General features: G+C 36.7%; 1 protein-coding gene across 7 annotated transcripts in view; it reads right to left on the bottom strand.

Annotated features, from left to right (window-relative positions):
* Positions 1 to 22,176, bottom strand: part of ERC2 (ELKS/RAB6-interacting/CAST family member 2) — a 551,904-nt gene that overhangs the window by 508,581 nt on the left and 21,147 nt on the right. For all 7 annotated transcript variants that reach the window (XR_004253689.1, XR_004253691.1, XR_004253692.1 and 4 more), the window contains exon 2: positions 19,264 to 20,063. Coding sequence is in view for 1 of the 7 variants with exons in the window: in XM_032193894.1 (XP_032049785.1) it covers positions 19,264 to 19,920 (657 nt within the window). In the remaining 6 variants the exon portion in view is untranslated. The remainder of the gene's footprint in view (positions 1 to 19,263; positions 20,064 to 22,176) is intronic.

Below are 22,176 nucleotides of genomic sequence, written 5' to 3'. Positions count from 1 at the left end.
ATATCTAAAAGCTAAGGAAAACCTCTGAGCTTGTACCAAATCCTGAAAAGGTAATTCTGGCTGAATCTCTATGCCAGCTACATTTTTCCTCTTTTTAAATGCCTTATTATCCCTCTGCCCACTGACAAAGCATTAGCATTAGCTTTTTAAAATATGGGGGCTTCTTGTTGTTTTATTTTTTTACAATTCCAACCTCTCTCAGTCAGTAGGCTAAGAAATTCCTGTTTCAAATGCTGGGGAATAAAGTTCACTTTCCCTATGAGTTTTTGATCTTTGTCTCCTAAATAACAGTTTAATTAGGCTTCAGAAATAGTCTTATGTTTCTCAGTTATGTTATTGATGAATGTACCATAGGAAAATGTGGACAATTTTTTTCCTCAGGTTTTAAATTTGTTACATTAGCGTACTCTCACTGTGTACAAAACTCTGTATAATCGTACACACGGGTAGAAAGTTGCACTAACGAGGAACTAATTCCAAATCCTTAGTTTAAATTAAAATTAACCTCTTTTAAATTAACCATGTGGAAAATACCAAAGCGTTTAATTTTAAGACAACAGATTTTGCTTTAGTAAATTAACTCTGGGTTTTCTTAGAAAAATCATCCAATATTCAAAAAGTATAAAAAGATAAAGTAAAATCCTCTAAATTACTGTTTGTTGAAAAAAAATAAAAAATAAAAGTTTAGCTAGAGTTTCTTTTTAAAAAAACTAATACCTTAATAATTATTTCAGATAGATAAAAATAGAAATCTGATTTATCATTACAAAAAGCGCTTAACTTTTATTTTAACTTAGGAAAAAAAAAAAAAAAAAAGGAGATTTAACACATTCCAGAAATTTTCAGTTACTTCTGAATGTAAACCTTCAAAGAAAAAGCAGGACGACTTTGGACTACATTATATCCTAGCCTCAGGACATGCATTCTAGGATGAAAGATATCAGATTATAGGCTGTTTAGAGACCTACAAAACTAATACAGATACTGCTGTTCCCAACAAGTTTAATTGCAGAGAAACTGTTCATTTTGCAGGCTCCTTTAGAAGATGTCTTGGCATGACTACATATTCTGTGTCTTTGCTGTCCCAGACTGGCCACAGGTCTCTCCTAAGGAAGATGATTTAGGTCTGCACATTTCATACTGTGGATACTGCTTTGTACACTTGCTCATCTCCAGAGACCAAAGATCTGTATTTTCTTTTTTTAAAAAAATAAATTAATTAAAAAATAAAAATTAAAAAAAAAGAGCACACCTTAGGACTTTCCTCACTTTTAGCAGTTGTTTGACACAGCAGCCACCTAAGTATAAATTATTGCTTAAAATTTTAACACAGAAATTGAAAGTCTCAAATTTCAACAAAACGAGATCTTACAACTCAAAACAGTTTGTCTTTGTTAAAAACAAACAAACAAACAAACAACAAGAAAACAAAGCAAACAAACAAACAAACAACAAGAAAACAAAGCAAACAAACAAACAAACAACAACAACAACAACAAAAAAAAACAGCAAAACAGCCTCCCAGTAAACAAAGCAGTCAGTCTTTAAACTACTTTTGTGAGACAAGATATTTTTAGTCTCACAAAGGAGGAGACCGGAATTGCCAAAGGCTGCAAACCATCTAATGGAAGCAAAGAGCAGAGATGCCTAAGATTCAAAGCAGCCAGTGTAAAAGAGGATTTCAGCTAAGAGATATCTGAAAAGTGCCTCCATATTCCTGTGATATATTTTCTAACACTTATCAAAATATCTTATTATTTTGATCCATTTCATCGCAAATCATGAGACATCACTCATACTTTATTAACGTAGCTGCGTTTCAGCTTACAGAATGCAGCAGCTCACCATAAGGGACAGATAAGCTGCAAGAGATCACAGAATCACAGAATTTCTAGGTTGGAAGAGACCTCAAGATCATCGAGTCCAACCTCTGACCTAACACTAACCAGTCCTCTACTAAACCATATCCCTAAGCTCTGCATCTAAGCATCTTTTAAAGACTTCCAGTGATGGGACTCCACCACTTCCCTGGGCAGCCCATTCCAATGCCTAACAACCCTCTCAGTAAAGAAGTTCTTCCTAACATCCAACCTAAAACTCCCCTGGCGCAACTTTAGCCCATTCCCCCTTGTCCTGTCACCAGGCACATGCAAGAATAGACCAACCCCCACCTCATTACAGCCTCCTTTAATGTACTTACAGAGATCGATATGGTCACCCCTGAGCCTCCTCTTCTCCAGGCTGAATAAACTCAGCTCCCTCAGCCGCTCCTCATAAGACTTGTTCTCCAGGCCCCTCACCAGCTTCGTCGCCCTTCTCTGGACTCACTTGAGCACCTCCATGTCCTTCTTGTAGCGAGGGGCCCAAAACTGAACACAGTACTCGAGGTGTGGCCTCACCAGAGCCAAGTACAGGGGGACAATCACCTCCCTAGCCCTGCTGGCCACACTGTTTCTTATGCAAGCCAGGATGCTGTTGGCCTTCTTGGCCACCTGAGCACACTGCTGGCTCAATATTCAGCCAACTATCAACCATTACTCCCAGGTCCTTCTCATCTTAGCTTGACTTCCAGGACTTAACTGGAAGTTACAGTCTCACCTCTAAACTATAGAATCAACTCCCTTCTGCAAATACCACCTTGACTTGAGCAGTGGGTTTGCCTTAACAGAGCTTTTTTTTGTAATTTCTGATCTTAATTGTCAGTAAACACTGGAATTGGACTCATTGGATGAGCTAATAACTATATAGGAATGCAATGCCTAGTGAGAGCCACCTCCAATGCTCAATATCAACAAATGAAAGTTAACAATCACAACTTCTAACCTTGTATAACTGGCAGGAACTTCTTGTTGCCTCAGATACATCTCATCTCAAAACAAGCGCAAAGGACACCACAGAAGGCCTGGAAGTACAATACTAAATACTGAGGTTTCAGTCTTTTCAAAATTTGAAATTCCCACCAGAGCTAGAACAACAAAAAAAAGGCACCACAACCCACCAGCTGCACACACACAAAATGATTCCTCAAACTGCCACATAAAACTTGCAAAAGCAAGCCAAGTCTTCTAGACTACAGGTGATACAATACCAATTAAAATAAGTGAGGAACTATAATAGTCAGTCCCTCGATACACAAAAATAAGTTCTGAAGATGTTCTTATAGTTTCAATAAGCTACACATCTTACTGCGTTTTATACAGAAATGTTGAAATTTAATGTTGTCTTAACACATACTTCAAAATCTAATATTAAAATAATTGAATTAGAAAAATTAAGAATAAAAAGAAAAAAAAAAAAAAAACAAGGAAGAAAAAAATCAGAATAGAGAGGTTTAAAGAACAGAAACACCTTAAACAGAAAAAGGACATCTTCCCATATTTTTTCAGCAACTTGTGTATTCCCAGATATATCATGTTTCAAAATTTCCACTCAGCATACAAAAGTAATGTTCATTAATCATTCAGCAGTTCAAAATTTCTTATGACAGTAACATCTGTAATACCATTAAATTGGGGAAAGAATATACAAACAAGTTTAGAATGAAGTTTAACAGAGACAACTGCATGAGCTATTAGACAACACGTAGCTCCCAAGAGGCTAACTAAACACATCTTTCAACTTAAACACAAGTAGACTGTGATACTTAGGCTCTACTGAAAACCTCCATATGCTTTGTAATAAAGCCATGAGGGTGAAGCAGAGAATATTCCTTTGGAAACAATACCACTAAAGCAATCCTTCCATATCAAATGATCCCATCAGAAATCATTAATAAGGTGCAGATAATTGGGCATGAGGATCTGGTACACTTCTAAGATGTCATCAACCAACCCAATAAATAAATCGACCATTTTGTTCAAGTAAGGATTTTGGAGTAAGAGCATTATTGTGTCACAATTAAGTCACTTTAACAAGGGCAAATTACTTTCTTTACATCTACCAATAAGAATAGTCCTACAAATTATTTGAAAAAACTCTTATAGGTGTGAGATATAGCATTTAAGCAATAGCTGCATATGATAACTTCAGTAAAAAACAAGTCACACACATCCTTTGATTCCCTCTTGCATTTGTAACCCACACCACTTGAAATTACTTGGAGAAACATGGCCCATATAAAACAACAAACTATTAAAAATGCAGCTTAAAAGGGTGTCAGAGACTTCCCCAATTATTTATAGGTGGTCAGCTTCTTGATTTAAACTGCTTTTTTGTATTTGTTTTTTTTTGTATAACTGCTATATTTTGTATTTTAAAAAGCATGAGCACTGTTTCACACCAAAACCACAACAGCATCTTGTTTGAGAGATATAACAAGATGTATGCACATTTTCCATAAACTGAAGTGCTTCCCTTCAACCCAGTCTTCTGCTGCAGCTTTCTTTCAAAGTGCTTTTTTCTCCTAATAGCCATTTACGTTCATCTTTCTTATACTACTAATTCTTCAACAGAAGATCATTTTTCCTGACCTAAGAGAAGACAATGATATCTCCCAGAGAGTCATAATGTAATAGTGGTGTCTTGTGAGAGTGTAAGCTATAAAGTGTATTTAAAACCTGTATTAAGAAAGAGCATCTACCATGGTTCAGCAGAAACATATATTCAAAACAGCATATAATTATTGTCATAACACTTTGTTTCAGCAATTATATCTTTAGACTAAGCTGCTCAAAAGCAGAAATCTGCAACAGTAGGAAATAAAATACCAAGAAAAAAAAATGAGCAGAAACTTCTAGTCTACTGAGCAGTATAATATCACCTTATCCTGAGTTCTGTCACAAAGAAAAAGAGGACAAAAAGTACTGTCTAACATTTAAGCAGTGTATGCATCAGTAACCATAGTTCCAGTTCTGATATGTAGTTTCCCCAGGTTTTGTTTTGTTTTGTTTTGTTTTGTTTTCCCAAAAATTCTTCCAGGTCAGTTCTTCCAGGTCAGGTTTTCCTTGCAGAATTCCCTCCCCACCCCCTGCACCACAGAAAGATCTTTGCTTGGTTTCCTCCCTATATTATTGATGATTTAACTACAGCTTTTTCACAGTCTCGCTGCAAACAACCTTACTCCACAAAATTTGGCAGCCATGAACTCAGCATAGCCATTTACAACCCTCAGGTATGGGTTTGGTCAGGTATAGGACAGAGCCACTTAAGCCCCAAGAGTAAACTGGAATGACTCGTGCCTAGTACAGTTCATGTGATTTGACAAACAAAACCTCTGGTAGGAAGGTAAAAGCAACTCACATTTTTGTATTTTATTTTTTTCTGAATTAAAAACTGGTTATTAATTCTGTTGCAAAAGTAAAAGTGAGTTTGAGAGTATGTTAAGGACTATAGAATTATTTATTTCTTAAATACTTTTACCACAATAGAGGGCACCTTATTTCCTCCTACTGAAAGAAACTCCAGTTAAACAGAAAGAAACATTGCTCATAACAGCCACGGTATTCAAAGCATCAAAGCTGAAAAGGAAACTATTTATTTATTTATTTATTTTGTAATTAAATGCTTGAGTTTGTAAAACTGACAAAAAAAAAAGTGGCCATGCTTGAGCATGCAGAATTACTACCTCAAGGTAACACAGACCTTCAAGATTTAAACTTAAAAGTCAAAGAAAATGCACAGTCACAGCTGAACAGCACAACAGAAAAGGACAGGATAATACTGAGAGTGTAAGATGTGTAAATGGTATAAATAAGGAGTTTATACAGACTGATTCACTCTTCTTGATCACACGCAATCTTCCCAGTGGCATTCTGCTAGCTGAGCTGAGAAACAGCAGCAAACCCTGCTTTGTGCTTTCCAGAATTTTCTACCATCTGGTAAAAATGAATCAATGAATAAATAAGATAAAGAAGATACATACTTAATTACAAAATATATTTACTAGACTTTTGCATATAAAAAAGTTTGTTCCTACACATTTTAGAATTCCTCATCTGTTAAGACAATTCTTTATTAAAATGAAATGATTGCTTAGTTCTAGGAAAAAAATGTATGGGAAACCTTCAAAGCTGAAAGAATTAAATCTGTTGAAAACACTATTAAGCCAGGATTAAAGAAAAAAAAAAAACCACCACAGATTTTACCACTGCAGTGGAGAAAGAATGATCTTCCTCAAGTCACTAAAAAAAATCTTCAGGTTATATGAAGATAGAATAAAAACATTTATAGAGATGTGGAAATTAAGTGTCCATGGCAAACAAAAAGCAACACGAGCTAAAAAGTGCCACTGACCTGCCAAAGAAAACTTAATTCAGTTACACGGTTTGCACACCACAGTCAGGCAACAATGTCAGTACATACTTACAACTGATTTCAGTATTTTCTCATAAGGCAAATATGCAAGAAAAAAATAAATTCAAGTATTATTCTCTGTACACACTGAGGTATGTCTGGGGAAAAAAAAAAAAAAAAAAAAAAAAAATATTGCTGTTTAATATTCCTTTTTCCTTTCAAAAAACTACTTAAGTGCAAAAGGCACTCAGTAGCATGGAGATTTAAATGCAGAATTGGAGCTGCTGCCAGAATTTGAGACCCCACCATTATCTCCAACTCTTGGCCACTCAACACTCTACCTCATTTACACCAGCAACACTTCATTCAGCTGGATCACTTAATTGACTGGTCAATTAAGTGATCCAGCTGAAAATTATACCAACACATTAATGTAGCACATTAGGCTGACATACAAACGCCAACCAAATACTGGGAAAAGCAGCAGGAGAACCAAGTGCAAGACTGCTGGTTTGTTCAAAGATTAAGTAGCTTTGTAAATGTCTGTGAGCCTCTCACTAAAATCCAAAGACCTGCAGAAAAATATTGACAGCAAAGATCAGATATTAAACCACACATGCATCAAAGCAAGTAAGCTTTTGGGTTTGATTATTAAAACAAAAGGCAAATACAGAAAGGAGAATTTGAGATAAAATGAAGCGTTCTTTAAACAAAACTCCATATGCTGCATTATGCATTCCTAACAGATGACCAAAAGCTAAAGGAATGCAATGAAATTCCTAGTGACAAGACAAGAGGGAATAGCCTCAAGTTGAGCCAGGAAGGTTTAGGTTGGAAATGAGGAGACATTTTTTCTCAGAAAGAGTAGCCAGGTGTTGGAACAGGTTGCCAAGGGAGGTGGTCACCGCCCCTGGGGGTGTTCAAGTAAAGACTGGACGTGGTGCTTAGGGATGTTGTTTAGTGGGTGACATTGGTAGGAGGGTGATGGTTGGACTACACTATCTCAGAGGTCTTTTTCAACCATAATGATTCTATGATTCCATTAAATCCATAAAGCATGATTGGACTTTCTACAGACAGGCACTATGTACAGTGATAAGTTTCATAAGATCACAAACTTTAAATTTTCGGTCCCAGTTGGACTGAGAAAGTGTACCTGAAATAATGCCAGCTGGGCATGGATACCATTCTCCAACACTGGCGGATACATACAAAAACGTATAGAATGAGTGTGTGTATGTGGCAGCAGGGGGAGGAAGAGGAGAGGGAAGGAAACACAGCCACACCAAATGATAATACAAGTCAGGACCAACTTGGTGCAAGGCAAAGATGCTTTATCTAACTACTACTTGTATTTTTTTTTTAATTGAGATATGGTATAATATCTGAAATATTAAAAACACCCTACCACATATCACAATTTGCCATAGAATTCAAAAGTTAATAAATATGGGATTCAATTGTATACACATGCAAATTTTATTCCCAGATTTATCACAGAAGCATAGTTCAAGGAATAATGAGTAGATTCTACCTCAGACATTTAGAAACAAATTTAATTGAGCACATCTGGGAAACAAACAGTTTTTGGAACTGTAATTTTTCAAATACAGTTTTTAGCTGGATCAACTCTTACTGAGATGGGGAAGATGCTATAACTTATCCAAATTAATATTTAGCTTCATATATGGTAAAGTATCCTAATTATCGGGCATGTGGATGGGAACCTAACAACATCCTAATTACAGGGATGTAGATGAGAACCTTAGGAGAAGCAGATGTAAAAAAGAAGATATCGCTCAAGGCCAATAGATGAGAGAAGGACGAACAACTCATTAGGGAAGGATGAACAACTTGTTGGCAGGAAACAACGCAAAGATAAACAAAAAACTTCTAAATACTGTCCAACAGCAGGTCAAAGTCCAGAAAGGTAAAAAGTTTATCCTCCTCTTCCTCGTTGCCTTCATCCTGAAAGACCCCTGCCCATGACCACCAGGCTACACTGCGCAGGCGCAATCTGAAGGAGCTAACAGCGGGGAGTATGGAAATGAGTACTTGGAAGAGGTCTGCCTTTTCGGGGAAATTAATGAATATGTATTAGAGCTCATGTAATATATAACAGTATTCATGTATAAAGTTGTGAGGGATGACCGGGCAGGCGCGCACCTTTTTGAGGGAAGCTATTCCCAGTGCACCTGGTGCCCTGCAATAAAGTATACCTACTTAACAACCCTATGGTTGTGGAGTCTTTTCTGCACGTCATTACCACTTCGTTGCTAAGCCACTCTGAAATTAAGAGGACTTACTAGTTGAAACAATACGGAAAAATATGTTCTTAAAGATAATTTTATTTTACTATAAACTTGCATAACCTTCCTTCTGATACTCTATTGCATGCTTAGCCATAGATAGCAGCAGTTCTCTTCACAGTGAAGCACTGCATTACACATGGCCTGAGTTCTGAAAAGGATAACAGCCTATTTAACCTAGAATTTTTAGTACTGATGGCTTTCATTACTGTTTTATGGTTATACTTATACACTCAAGAAAAACTCTTCTCTAAAATATTATATAGAAATATTTTTTTCTTGGACTTGACCAAACTGGCACTACTGGCTCATTTTGCAGTTCTGAAGTCAATCATAAATGCAGTGTAGTCAGGTGGAAAAGCCTATCATGAGTATTCTCGTCTAATTGTTCAAATTCTCATTCTGACAGCTTTGCCTCTTCAGGGAATGAACTGCCTGAACAGGATAAAGAATGCTTTCTTAAGCAATTTACGTGCTTTTTTCCCCTGTAGTTCCCTCCTCCCCTCCTTAACTCCACTATGGAATCTGAAGACAGAAGTCTAATAAACTAAACGTACTACATTATTCACACGGTTTAACAGTTACGCAGCTGTCCACACTTCAGGTATATGAAATGTATATCCATATTTCAAGTAAACTCAGAATATACAAAGCTATATTATTAAATACAAACATATTAAATAACATTAATGATTGTTCTCATACAGTGAAGAAATACAGCATTCTCTATGAGCAGAAAACATTCTGAATAGCAGCATATGTATAATTCTGTAAACACAGTTATAGATACTCTTACTTAATAAACCAGTAGGCTTTTGTCACACACCTATGGACTCCAAAATATGTTCAAGTTTGTATTAAAACTTTTGATTCATGTTTTGGTATAGCGCTATTTCATCTCCACCTGCAACTATGGAAGGTGGAGATTAAATCTCCAACTCTAGTGGAAAGTGTCCCTGCCCATAGTGGGGGGTTGGAATTAGGTGGTCTTTAAGGTCCCTTTCAACCCAGTCCATTCTGTGATTCCATGAACTGTATTGAGTAGAAATACAATAGCATGATTTTAGGGCATTTTTTTCAGTAAATTATTTGTTTTGCTTTAATGGTAATTATTAGGTATCTGAAGTTAACACCACACAGAGGAAAGACAGTCTCAAAAATAACCTCACTAGCAAGACTATTATTTCAGTCTTTTTACCTACAAATTGAAAAAGATTTGCAGCATCAGTTAAGATGATTTAAAACATTAAATACATAGAAAATATTTATACTTGGTAATTAATTTTCAAAGCACAACCCATTGCCTCTTTCAATGCTATTTTTCTTTGATAAAGACATTTTGTAATGAGAATTGTATTCTCTACAATTAGTATTTCAGTCATTTAAATGGAAGATTTGGGTCTGTGCAAAAAGCAGACATTATTTCATGGTTTACTGTAGCTCCTCTGAAGCTACATCTTAATGTGTGCTGATTACTCTCTAGTTTCTGCTGACCTGTGCTTTTCTTGGACAAAAAAGTGATGTACTGGAGAACTCTCACACATTCAATTATAGATGGAAATGCAACAGAGGTTACCTTACAAGACCTCAGTGCTCTTTGAGTCTCAGATGCTGAAACCTTTACATTGATTTGTCTCAGGATTTTCCTTTTGGCAAAAACATCATTTATTCCTTTCCCTTTAGGGTTCAAAGAGACCTTCACATGAAATCGACAGCCTTCTTTTCATGTGTTTTGTTAGCTTTGTATATTATCTTCAAATGCCAAGAGTAAGAACAATAACTACATTGTGACAGATGCCTAGGGAAATTCAAACTGTAAGTACAATTTCTCCCCCCTACAGGCCAAATATTCCCAAATTACTGAATTCAAAAGAGTTACTTGCTCCCACTAGATGCAAAAGTTATCTCCCACAAAATATACATAGAGCTCCCAAACGTTGATTTCCTTGCTAACTCAACTGAGACGTATTCCAGCAATAAATTCAAGTAACAGTTTCTATTCTTGAAACTGACAGCTTTTATGACTGACTCTTTGGCACCAGGGAAATACATAGTATTATAGTCAGGTACTGCGTTAGACACCTTAAACAGCAAATAACAGGTAAAATTCAGCATTTGAACCTGTATAGTGTTAATACAACTCCATAACATGCAGATATTTGTATTTTTTTAATCGGCAACCAACAGATTAAGTCACTGCAACGCTTTTATTCCCCATACTGCCCTCCCACCAACACAAACAGTGCCACCAGTCTGAAGTGCATCTTCTGAACTCAGAAGCATAACGAAACAGAAAGGTTAGGAAGCGGCATGCAGGTTTATCTTTAAATCATATGCATGTACAAAAATAATGCTCTGCAGCACAACCAAAAGGCTCATGTTTTTCCAAGATAACCTAGAGGATGGAGTTCCCTATTGCAGACTATTTGAACGTGTGTCCTGGTTTCAGTTAGAACAGAATTTTCTTCCTAGTAGCTGGTGGAATGCTGTGTTTTGGCTTAGGATGAGAAGAGTGCTGATAACACCCCTGGTGTTTTAATTGTTGCAGAGCAGTGCTTATACCAAGCCAAGGACATCTCAGCCTTTTGCTCTGTCCTGCCAACAGGCAGGCTGGGGGTGCAGTAAGAGCTGGGAGGGGACAGACCCAGGACAGGTGACCCAAACTAGCCAAAGGGGTATTCCATAGCATCTGACGTCAGGCTAAACAATATATAGGGGTGGCTAGCCGGGGGGGAGGGGGCGGGACTGCTCGGGATTAGGCTGGGCATCGGTCAGCGGGTGGTGAGCAATTGCATTGTGCATCACTTGTTTGTACATATTATTAGTAGTAGTACTATTATCACCATTGTATTATATTATTATTATTGTTGTTGTTATTATTATTTTCCTGTCTTATTAAACTGTCTTTATCTCAACTCACGGGCTTCACTTTCATTTCTCTCCCCCGTCCCAGAGAGGGAGGGGAGGGTGAGCAAACGGCTGCGTGGTGTTTAGCTGCCGGCCGGGTTTAAACCACGACAACGTGGCATCGCCAACTGCCTAGCAGCTGTTGGGTACAACTCCCAGAAAATTGAAAATGAAATCTGAAAATTCAAAGTGAGGAACAGTATCTGAAATAGTAAAGACTAAAAATGCATAAAGAAAAAAGAGTGACTCACTTTTTCACTACTTCCCCCTCCCCTTTCTCTCTCCCACTTCAAATGACAGAAAATTCTGAGGAGAGTCATCCAGAGCATTTTTTTTATTTAAAGTTCTAAAGTCTGGAAAGAAACCAGTTTACAGAAGCTAAAAGAAATAAAATTTAAAAAGCACAAAACCACAGGCTCCATCAGAATCAACAGAAAATAAGTTTATCAAGGATAACGTTTGATGTATCATATATGATCTCTGTAAACCATTGTATCATTCATGAGATTAAATGTTTAGTTAGCTATTTCAGGAGACTTTATCTTTTATAAACCTTACTTTAAAAATGAATTCCTGTGTTATCAAGTAGTTTACTAGTTATGTGATGTATCCAATACTTCTCACTCTTAACAAAACTCGAACTGGTTTATCGACATAATAGTTACCTCTCTCCCCATCTCTTTTAAGGGATTCTGACAGCTTAAAGTACTCTACTTGAATACTTGCTCAGGACTCATCCTAATTTAAGGCAGGAAGAGGCAAAAAGCGGTAGCTGCCATGCTTGATGTATGCTTTATTAGTATCTACTGGAGGAATACCTTCAAGCAGTGTTACAAGCCTAGTGGAGGGATAACTGCAGTTTATCCCAACCTACTTCCTGCTAGATCTATATTTCTTAAAGTGGTCATCCTCTGAGACCCCATCAGAATCCTGGCTTCTGTACAAAGAGTTTTACCCACACAGCAACACACCAGATGACCACTGCAGAGCAGCAGTGTCAGACTCTGGAATATGTCAGGATGGGGGACACAGAATGCAGTATCCACCTGAAGCTCCAAGGGAAATTTAGCAGGATGCAATTACTAAATTCAGCAGCAGATGATCATCACTATTACAGGACACACATACACACACACAAAAAACACACACACAATACACAGGAGCAGCAACAGCTGGTAATATCTCAGGGATGTGGCACCAAATATAACAACATATAAGAAATGAACACTGGATGTGAATGTGTTCAAAACTGATGAGAGAACAATTCTGAGTCACACAGCATTATACAGTTCCAAACATCTTTAACTGAAATGCTGTTTCAGCTCCACAGTCAATTTCTCTCTCCTTAAAACATAACTAGCCTTGTTTATACTTTTTCATAAGGAACACTCACCAACACTCATCATTTGACACTTATTCTAAAACTTCAAGATGCAATTGGAAAAAACTTTTTCCATGCTAGCACCTTGGCACAGGCATAATTGTGAATGAGTTACATTTTGCATTAAAAAAAAAAAAGGCAACAAAAAAGGTGACCTAACTGACTAAAGCAGGTAGAAATAAAATTCATACTCTTATACAATGGGGGGAACAGAACAAGACAACACTTGCTTTCCTCAGATCTCTTTATATCTCAAAAACACACAGAAAGCATGTAACTTATTACTGTCCCCTTCAAACAACCATTACAGTGTGGTAATTTTCATAAAACTGGAAATACTGGTTTCTACTATATAACATATACACTTGCTTTATTTTCTAAGCCAGAATAATACCAAAAGGCTTCAGTCAAGACCAAAGCAAGCACTTACACACCCAGAAACAAATTCCCCTTATTATTTTTCTAGCTCAGAACTTCCTAAGCTTCAGGTATTTAAAAAAAACAGACATTTTAATATGGTAAAAAAAAAAAAAAAAAAAAAAAAAACATTCCCAATTCATTCTTAGCCTCTTGGGTTGCTGCTTCCTCAAAAGTTCCTTAGACATCTACAGTAGTATGATCACCCCTTTACCCTTTCCCATCTGCCACCACCAAGCTAACAGCTCTTTCCTCACTGTCAGCGGCAGTAGCACAAAAGCCAAGACACACACTTCTGGTGCAGCTGACTCACTCCGCAATGCTCTGCCTGTGTATTCTCATTCCTCATCAGAGCAGCCCTCCTATGTTAGCTCCCCTCCAATTGACAGAAACATGTTTTGATTTTCAAATTCATAAAAAGAAATACTGATGTACTTCTGTTTCACTCTGCTTTCATCTTCAGATAATAAACTTTTGCTCTATAACTGTTTAATCCATTACACAAACTTTGTCTTGTTTAAAAAAAAAAAAAAGAAATATTTTGCACTTACCTAAATTGCCACCAATGTAAGTCAATTTAAATGAAGGAAACAGTGAAGGTAACATCAAAAATAAAGTAAAAACAAAGTGTTTTTTTTTTTTTTAAATCAACAAACATACATGCATTCTTTAACAAAGAGCATTGAAAAAAAACTGAAGAAAGCAGGAAACAACAGTATAGCCAAAAACAGAAAATAAGGTGAATGAACATGCTGAAAGTACTGGCTTTAAAGACACCTTGAAGTGTACTTCCACTGGTCATAAATACCATAACACAGATTTGAGCTGAAAATGTTTAAAGTGGTAACTTTGTCTTCAAGAAAGACATATTTAGTAAGAAGGATCAGGTAATGTTTTCTTTCTGATTTGTATTAAAATAGTTTAACATAAGACTCCTCAGGAAGCAGAGTAAAATATGAACTGAGAATTTCCATTTCTGAGATTACTATCTTTCTTTCTGTATATAGCCCCATACTTCATGAATAATCACAAAAAGATTCGAATTTTGTGGTCCTGCACACATTTATACAGAGACAATGAAACAACCTGAAAGGAATTTTTATCCCATAAGAACTCGTTTAACTACCTTGGCTATCCAGGAACAATGGGGAACAATCTAGGAACAACCCCACCTTTGAAACCAGTAATAAAGTGTACACTTAGATGCATATTAAAGAAAATACCTGGGAACTCAAAATTATGATTCAATTGCCAGCATATTCTTGAGCATTTCACTGGGATCCGGACTCAAGGATTCCAATGGGAATAAACAAAATTTCCTCAAAAAAAGCTGAAGAACACAGTCTCAGAAGTTTAGTGTGGGAGGAGATAACAGATCTTCAGCTTCCTTTGACTTGAATTTAGAGGATGCCAGCAAGGTCTGAGCAATGGATTCGCCGGTTTGAAACTAGGTAGGGTTGAGCCCAGCCATGGAAACAATTAAGAAGTTAAGAAGGGGTGAGTGGTTGGTTTTTGTTTCATTGTTTTATATATATACACACACATATATATACACATATATATATATACACACATATATACACACATATATATATACACATATATATATACACACATATATACACACAATTTTAAACAAATACAGACTAAATCATAATACAGATAACACATTAAAATCTATACATATATGTGTTTAAATCTACTGACTAGTTCCCAGATAAGTTAGCAAATTAATAACAAATTAAACTGTATTCCTTGCTTCCTGCCTTGTCTTTTACAAGGCAGCTAAATAAGTAAAAGAACACAGTTTGTATAAAAAGTATCGCATCAGAAAACAAAGTAAGTGAATGGTATATAATTTTAATTAGACTGTATGCACCAGACTGATCAATGTTTAACTAGGAATACAGTTTACTAATACAACTAATACATAGAAGGGAAACATTTCAGAATATTTCTTATTATATTTTCTTTTGAGAGCAGCTCTGAGGAGAGGGACTTGGAGGTGGTGGACAAGCAGCTCAACCAGAGCTGGCGACGTGCACCTGCAGGCCATAAAGCCAGATGTATCCTGGGCTGCATCAAAAGTGTAGCTAGCAGACTGAAGGAGGGGATTCTCCCCCTCCACTCTACCCTCATGAGACATCATCTGGAGCCCTGCGTTCAGCTCTGGGGTCCCCAGTGTAAGATGGACATGAACCTGTTAGCGTAAGTCCAGAGGAGGAACACGAGGATGATCAGAGGGCTTGAGCTCCTCTCCTATGAGGACAGGGTGAGGGAGTTCAGATTGTTCAGCCTGGAGAAGAGAAGGGTCCAGGTAGAACTCATTTCAGCCTTCCAGTATCTAAAGGGGGACTTATAGGAAAGCAGGAGACAGATTCTTTGTAAAGGCATGTACTAATAAGGACGAGTAATGCTTTAAACTAAGAGGGTGGATTTAGATTAGATAGTAGGAGGAAATTCTTTCTCTCCGGTGGTGAGGCACTGGCACAGGCTGCCCAGAGAAGCTATGGCTGCCCCATCCCTGGAGGTCTTCAAGACCAGGCTGGATGAGGCCCTGGGCAGCCTGATCTAGTGGGTGGCGTCCCTGCCTATAGCAGGGATTGGAAATAGAGAGCTTTTAAGGTCCCTTCCAACCCAAGCCGTTCTATGACTCTGTGATGATTCCACGGCCTAGTGGAAGATGTCCCTGCCCATAGCAGGGGTTTGGAACGAGGTGGTCTTTAAGGTCCCTTCTAACCCAAACCATTATATGATTCTAATTCTTCTAGTTTTCTACTTAAATACTTGCTACAAATCAAAGTTAAAATGAAATGTGTTAATAATGTAAACATGTGAATGACATTGAGTGGTTAAACTTGCAGTTCTGATTTTATGAACATGCATACTCTTATCTGCTGGTTAAATTATTATATTTTATTAGCTCTATTCTCTTAAGTGCAGCATCTGAGAGTTATTCATGCTGATACAGATGCCCGAAATTATTGCAAGGAACGATTTTGTATTCAAACCTACGAGCCTCTCAGGGGACCCGTTCACTATCCTTTTTATCCTTGTTCTTTGTATTAATCCAAAGAACTCCTGCAGTATCAGGGCAGGAATTAAACTTCAAAGGCAGATCAAAATTTATAATATGTTTTCAAAGAACATATTAAGCAAATTAAAATTACGTGGTTTTCGAGAAGAAAAAAAAATTGAGGGACAGGTAGCAATTATAGCAACTAACACTGCAGAAGGTTTGTGTCCTCCCAGTTCTATCTACCTCCTAGCAGTCTGCTTTCCAGAGAAACCTTCAACATTAACTCTTCTGTATAATATATTCAAGTAAGATTTCTAAGAATAATAAACCACCTGAAACAAGTGCAATGTCCAATTGAGACACTTCAAATGGTTGATTCCAAGATGAAGAATCACTTTTAATTGTTTAAAACTTTTCGAGTACTTCCTGCTCTTCTGTATCTAATTGAACCATATAGGGAATAACACCAACTGTGCTCATAGAGAATACTAATTGTGCTCAGAGAGAATGTAATGAAAGATAGAGAAGAACAGCAAGACAATACAGTTAACTTGTCTTTGGGTTGTAATATCAAAGGCCAGGTGCACAAAGCACGTATCTTCAAATGTAAAATTATCTTCAAAAGAAAATCAGAAATGTCCTAGTTAACGTCCATAAATCTTTGCATAGATTTTTTGGCAGCTCTTACCACTTTTTAAAGAAGGCTCTGGTTCTAAGTAAACTTCTATTGGAAAAAAAAAAATGTTTTCAGTTATAAACCTATTTTCCAGGATGTTTTTAGCCCTTCCTTGTTTGACGTTATCTGGTAGAGTAACATATTCATTATTCACGTCACTGATTAAAACCTAAAACATGACAGATCCCTGCCAGATCCTACTAGACATTGTCTTTCAAATTTTACCATAAATCATTGATAATTACACTGACTCGGTCTTCCAATGAGATAGGCATCCTTACAATAACAATTTCATCTCACTGATGAACAGAGATGGTGTAAAAAGCTTCCATAACAATGTTACTAGTGCTTTTTTTTTATGCGTAAAGCCTGTTCTCCTGTCATACAAGAAAACTAGACTTGTTTGATGTGATTTTTGACAAATCCATATCAAATGTTGCTCATTTTCTGATATTTTTCCCCAGTGTTCCTTTTATTTCACAGGACTGAAAGATTCTATTTAATGAGATGCATGTGAAATTATACACAAATGAAATAAAATTACCTTCATGTTCAACAAGATGGAATCTGAACTGAGTATAGCCACTGATGAGATCTTGCAGCTATAAGTCCATTAAAATATTAATTTAATTGAAATCCATTAGCTGAGTACTTACTAGCAATGTTGGGAAATCTTGGAAGAGACATACAGAATAACAGTACAAACACCAACATCAGCGCATAAACTATTTTTCTCCTGTATTGTGAAAAACATAAGCACTTTTGGTCTCCACACCTCAAAAAAATGTATAGTAAGTCTGAAAAAAATCCAGAGAAAAATCAAAGAAATTACTTATGAAATGAATAACATTCTCTTCCATGAAAATGAATTGAGGGAGCAGTGTGATGATAGGCTGCTATAAAACCACAGGTGGCAAGGAGACGAGCACTGGAGAGAGATCAGCTACTCAATGCTTCTTCTGGGGCTAGAAAAATGCAGTCAGTAAAGTAGCCAAAATCTAGTGCCATATCCAATGCAAGACAGTGGTTTTTCATGTGAGGCTATACGATGTGCTCTCATAAGAGGCTGTGGACACTCGAATTTTATGTAGGTCCAAAAGCAAACTGGCCTAATTCAAAAAGTCCCCTGAGAGTTAGGCACACAAACTGTACCTGGATCAAAGAGTCCTTGGTGGAGTTCTCATCATGCACTTGCTCTAGCCTATGAACTTTTAGACGTTGCTAGTACTGTCACAGTGGGCTAGAAAGACTTTTGGGCTGACCTTAGAAGTTTTATGTTATTTCCTTACATAGTAAGGATTCACATTCACAGTACTGAATTCCTGATCAAGAACCAGTCAGTATGACTGGTGTCAGTCAAGACCAAGCTCATTAGTTCCATGGGCATGTCATGTATCTAAATATCTAAGAATCAGAAAGCTTAGTGAAAAGTAATGATGATCAGAAACTCAGAAGTAAATTAAAAGTTAATTCAGTTATTGCTGTCTGCCAGCCAGTGAAGAAGTTTAGATTGGGAATCTGGAAGTGAGAGAAACACAGGATTGTGTTTTTGTCTGGGGGAAGTTAACAGATGGTCTGAAAAGGAGCAGTTTTAAATAAGACCAGCAGCCAAGAAGTGCGTGGAGAAAGCAATGTGATAATTTTTTGATATACTCAGTGCCGCTGTTTTATATAACTTTGTGAAATAAAATAGTCTCATGAAGTGTGACATTATAGCTTTAGTCTTTTTATAGCTTTAAGAAGAGATTGTTGTGTTGCAAATAGAAGTATTTGAAGTACATATTTACAAGATGTTTTTTTCTAAGACAGGTCTCTGAAGCATTGCTGGTAACACCACTAGAATGTCATTCTGTAACATGCAGAATTATTAAATTCCAAAATGGAATCTTCTATATCACCTCATCTTTTAACTTAAAAAAGCTAGACAGCTAAATCCCTATACAGTTCATGCAAAATATGCTTCTGGATGTTTGTTTATACTTTTGTATAAATGCTTCTGCACCTCTTCAGAAAAGGTTGCTGAGTATATTTAGACTGTTGCTAAAAAAATACACTACAGGAAGTCTCAAAAATAATAAAATAAGCTGGTGATAAACAATCATTCTCTTCAGCTATAACGTGAAAGAGTGCTGCATGGAGAAAATTATAGCCTGCATTCAGGTTCTTATTAGTGTCCTTTTCTACTATTTAACAGCCCAATGCAGATAGAACATAAAATTCCTACTATTGTCAAATATGTTCCAGTGTAGGATGCAATATTATAAGCAAAATATCTAGTACTTAGCCATGAAATCAACTGGAAGAAACTTACAGAATTACTTACCTGATTTTCTTCATGGGAAACTCTCATTTGCTCTTTAAGAACTGACATTCTGGCTGCTTCTTCCTTTCTCAATACTCTTTCTTTCTTTAATTCAGGACTCCAGAAAGTTTTGATGCTATTCATGGAGGATCCCAGCTTGCTGTCTTTGATGTCTAGTTCTTTTCTGAGAAGATCATTCTCCCTCTGTAGATCCTTAAGCTGAGCCTGCAGGTCTAACATGGTACTGTCTCTAACCTGCCTCAGCATAGAAGGAACCTGATGGTGATGATGGTGTGAAGATGTGGTCAGTCCTCCATGCTGATCAGTGTAAGAAAGGACATCTGTGTGGGACAGTCCCGCTGAAGCAATATTAGGACTGCTCCCCATAGCTGTGACTCGACCACCATACACAGCTCGATTTGTAGCCCTTCCAAGAGTCATCGTGCCCTTTGGGAAAGTAGTAGAAGCTACACCTTCATGGTCACTCAGATACATTGGTCCAGATGTTGCATAGGCTGCATTAAGGGACTGGATGTTCTCCATTGATAACGTCTTACCCGTTCCTCCTCCTCCTCCGCTACTTGTTCGCCTGTGGCCTAGGCGAGGAGATCTTGGCAAACGGGGAGACCTGGAGGGACTTCCTTCTAAGTTGCTGATTGTTCTTGCACTTCCATACATCTTTATTCTACTTTGAGGTACTATTTAGTAAGAATTAGTAACACTAGAGGTGAATATTAAACTTATAATTCCAGCTAGAAATATTGGCAGTTTCACTGCATTCTTCCAGTAGGCAAAGAAACTATTCCTCCAAAATCAGATACCTAGAAGGAAAAAAAGATATTACAAAATAAGTAAGCTCCCCCCATTTGGCAAATAAGTTTACAATGAGGAAAGTAATGAGCACATATCATTTCTCCTGGAGTAATTACTTTTAAAATTTATAATACATTCTGTATTTAGGATGACTGGATAAAATCCATTTTAAAACTAGTTCCATTCAGAAAAAAAAAAAAAAAATGCTGATTTCTTTCTTGTTAAAATACCTTGACATTTTGACTTAAAGTTTATCAAGCTTTATGTTGCAATAAACACCATGGACCCCAAAATGCATGTGAATTGGTAAATTAATGGACTTAAGTGACTGACCATAGGAATTACATGAAGGAGAGAAACAATAGCTGTTGCTGGCATTAAGAACCACCCAAAACACAGTATAACATTTTCAAAAGACAGTATAAAAATAGGAATTCAGTGACTCTGCATTTTCTCTAGTTTTCTCTTCATATAATGTTACAAGGAAATGGGCAGGGGTTTTATTTTGTGTTTGGATTAAAAAACAGACTTTGTATAAGAAAAAGGAGGAAGAAAGCAACATTCTAATAGCTCAGCTTTACCCAGTAGAACCATTTTAGGAATAAAAATTTTAAAAATATAAGCTGATTTGAGTGACTATTTCCTCCTAAACAATACAATGCAATATTACAACACATTATTTGTTAAATTAAGTACTGATTTGCTAACATTTGTTGTTAATCAGCTTCTCAAGTAAAGGTTACATGACAATAATCTTGGTTTTTATTAATAAAAGGAGTTCCATCCCCCTCTCCCCCCATGCATATTACTGGGATAGAACTATCTTCACAACTTATTTAACCAAACAGACCAATGTGGATCAGATGTTCTTACTGTTATCAAATACTATACTACTATTACATATTTACCAAGGTTTGAATAAGTTTATTAGCTTTATACAGCATAAGTATCAATATACAAATAAGACTTCAGGATATGGTAAGTCTACTGATTTTAAAAAAAAAAAAAAAAACTAATCTGTCTCAAAAAATCAATGGTATAAATTAAATTGGTGCTCATTAATCAGATCTAGTACCATTTAATTCAAATATAATTGGAGGAAGAGCAAAAGATGGATTCAATTAAATCCATTAATCTTTAACCATTCCCATAACATCCTCATTATCTATAGATTATTTCCTAAATATCTGAAAAAAATTCTGCATCATGAAGTGTTGAGACAGGAAGAAGGAAGCTTAATGTTTTTTGTTGTTTGTTTGTTTGTTTAAGTAATCTCTAGTGTACTAAATACTCACCAATTTCAGCATGAAACATTCTTGTTTGCTGACACTGTTAGTATCTGTAAACACACTGAGTTCTCCACTGACCCCCCCCACCCGTTATTACACACATATAGCACATGGCTTACACAAATTCTAAGAATTGCTTTGTATGCACTACATTTTCATCACATGTTCTAGCCAGCACAGTCTAACACATTTGTTTCATTTTACCTATAATTATGCATCTGAACCAGCTGTTTCACCTTGTTCACACAAATGTTTCACCTTGTTCAATTTGTTTCAACCACTATAATACATCAGTGGTCATTCCTGTGAATTTTCACGTCTTTCCCAAGAGGTACATCAAGAGCCATGAAACTCATCAGTGGAAGGCACTGCACTACACTGAAATGTTGTCAACAACACCACTGTGGGTGCTAGGAAAAATATGGGAGTGGTATTCATTCAATATTAATAATTTGGAAACTCTGAACTCTTTGTACTGCACCCAGGCTGCTCCATTAAAATTATTCCAATGCAAACATTACTAACTTTCACTGGCCACTAAGGATAGCTCACAGACAAAGTTGAAAGTCCCGGTTTAGGAATAATCTGTTTTTTTATCTATTTCATTTGCAATTCATTGCCTATTACAATCTGATTGTATGGACCATCTGCCTCGGAAACAACTTTGAAAAAGGAAAGCATATAAAAGTGGGCCTTTGCCTGGAAGTACATACACCTGAAGTTAAGGCTAAACCTTGAGCATTCCTTTGTGGCTGTGAAGAGTCTCAGAGAAGCCATCTACCATTGCTTTGCAGAAGACAGAAGAATGGCACCTACACCATCCTGTACTCCT

The sequence above is a fragment of the Aythya fuligula genome, chromosome 10 (genome assembly GCF_009819795.1).
Source record: "Aythya fuligula isolate bAytFul2 chromosome 10, bAytFul2.pri, whole genome shotgun sequence".
In the NCBI taxonomy this organism is placed as follows: Eukaryota; Metazoa; Chordata; class Aves; order Anseriformes; family Anatidae; genus Aythya; species Aythya fuligula.
Note: the sequence above shows the minus strand (reverse complement) of the source record. Positions and strands in the feature narration are given on the sequence as shown.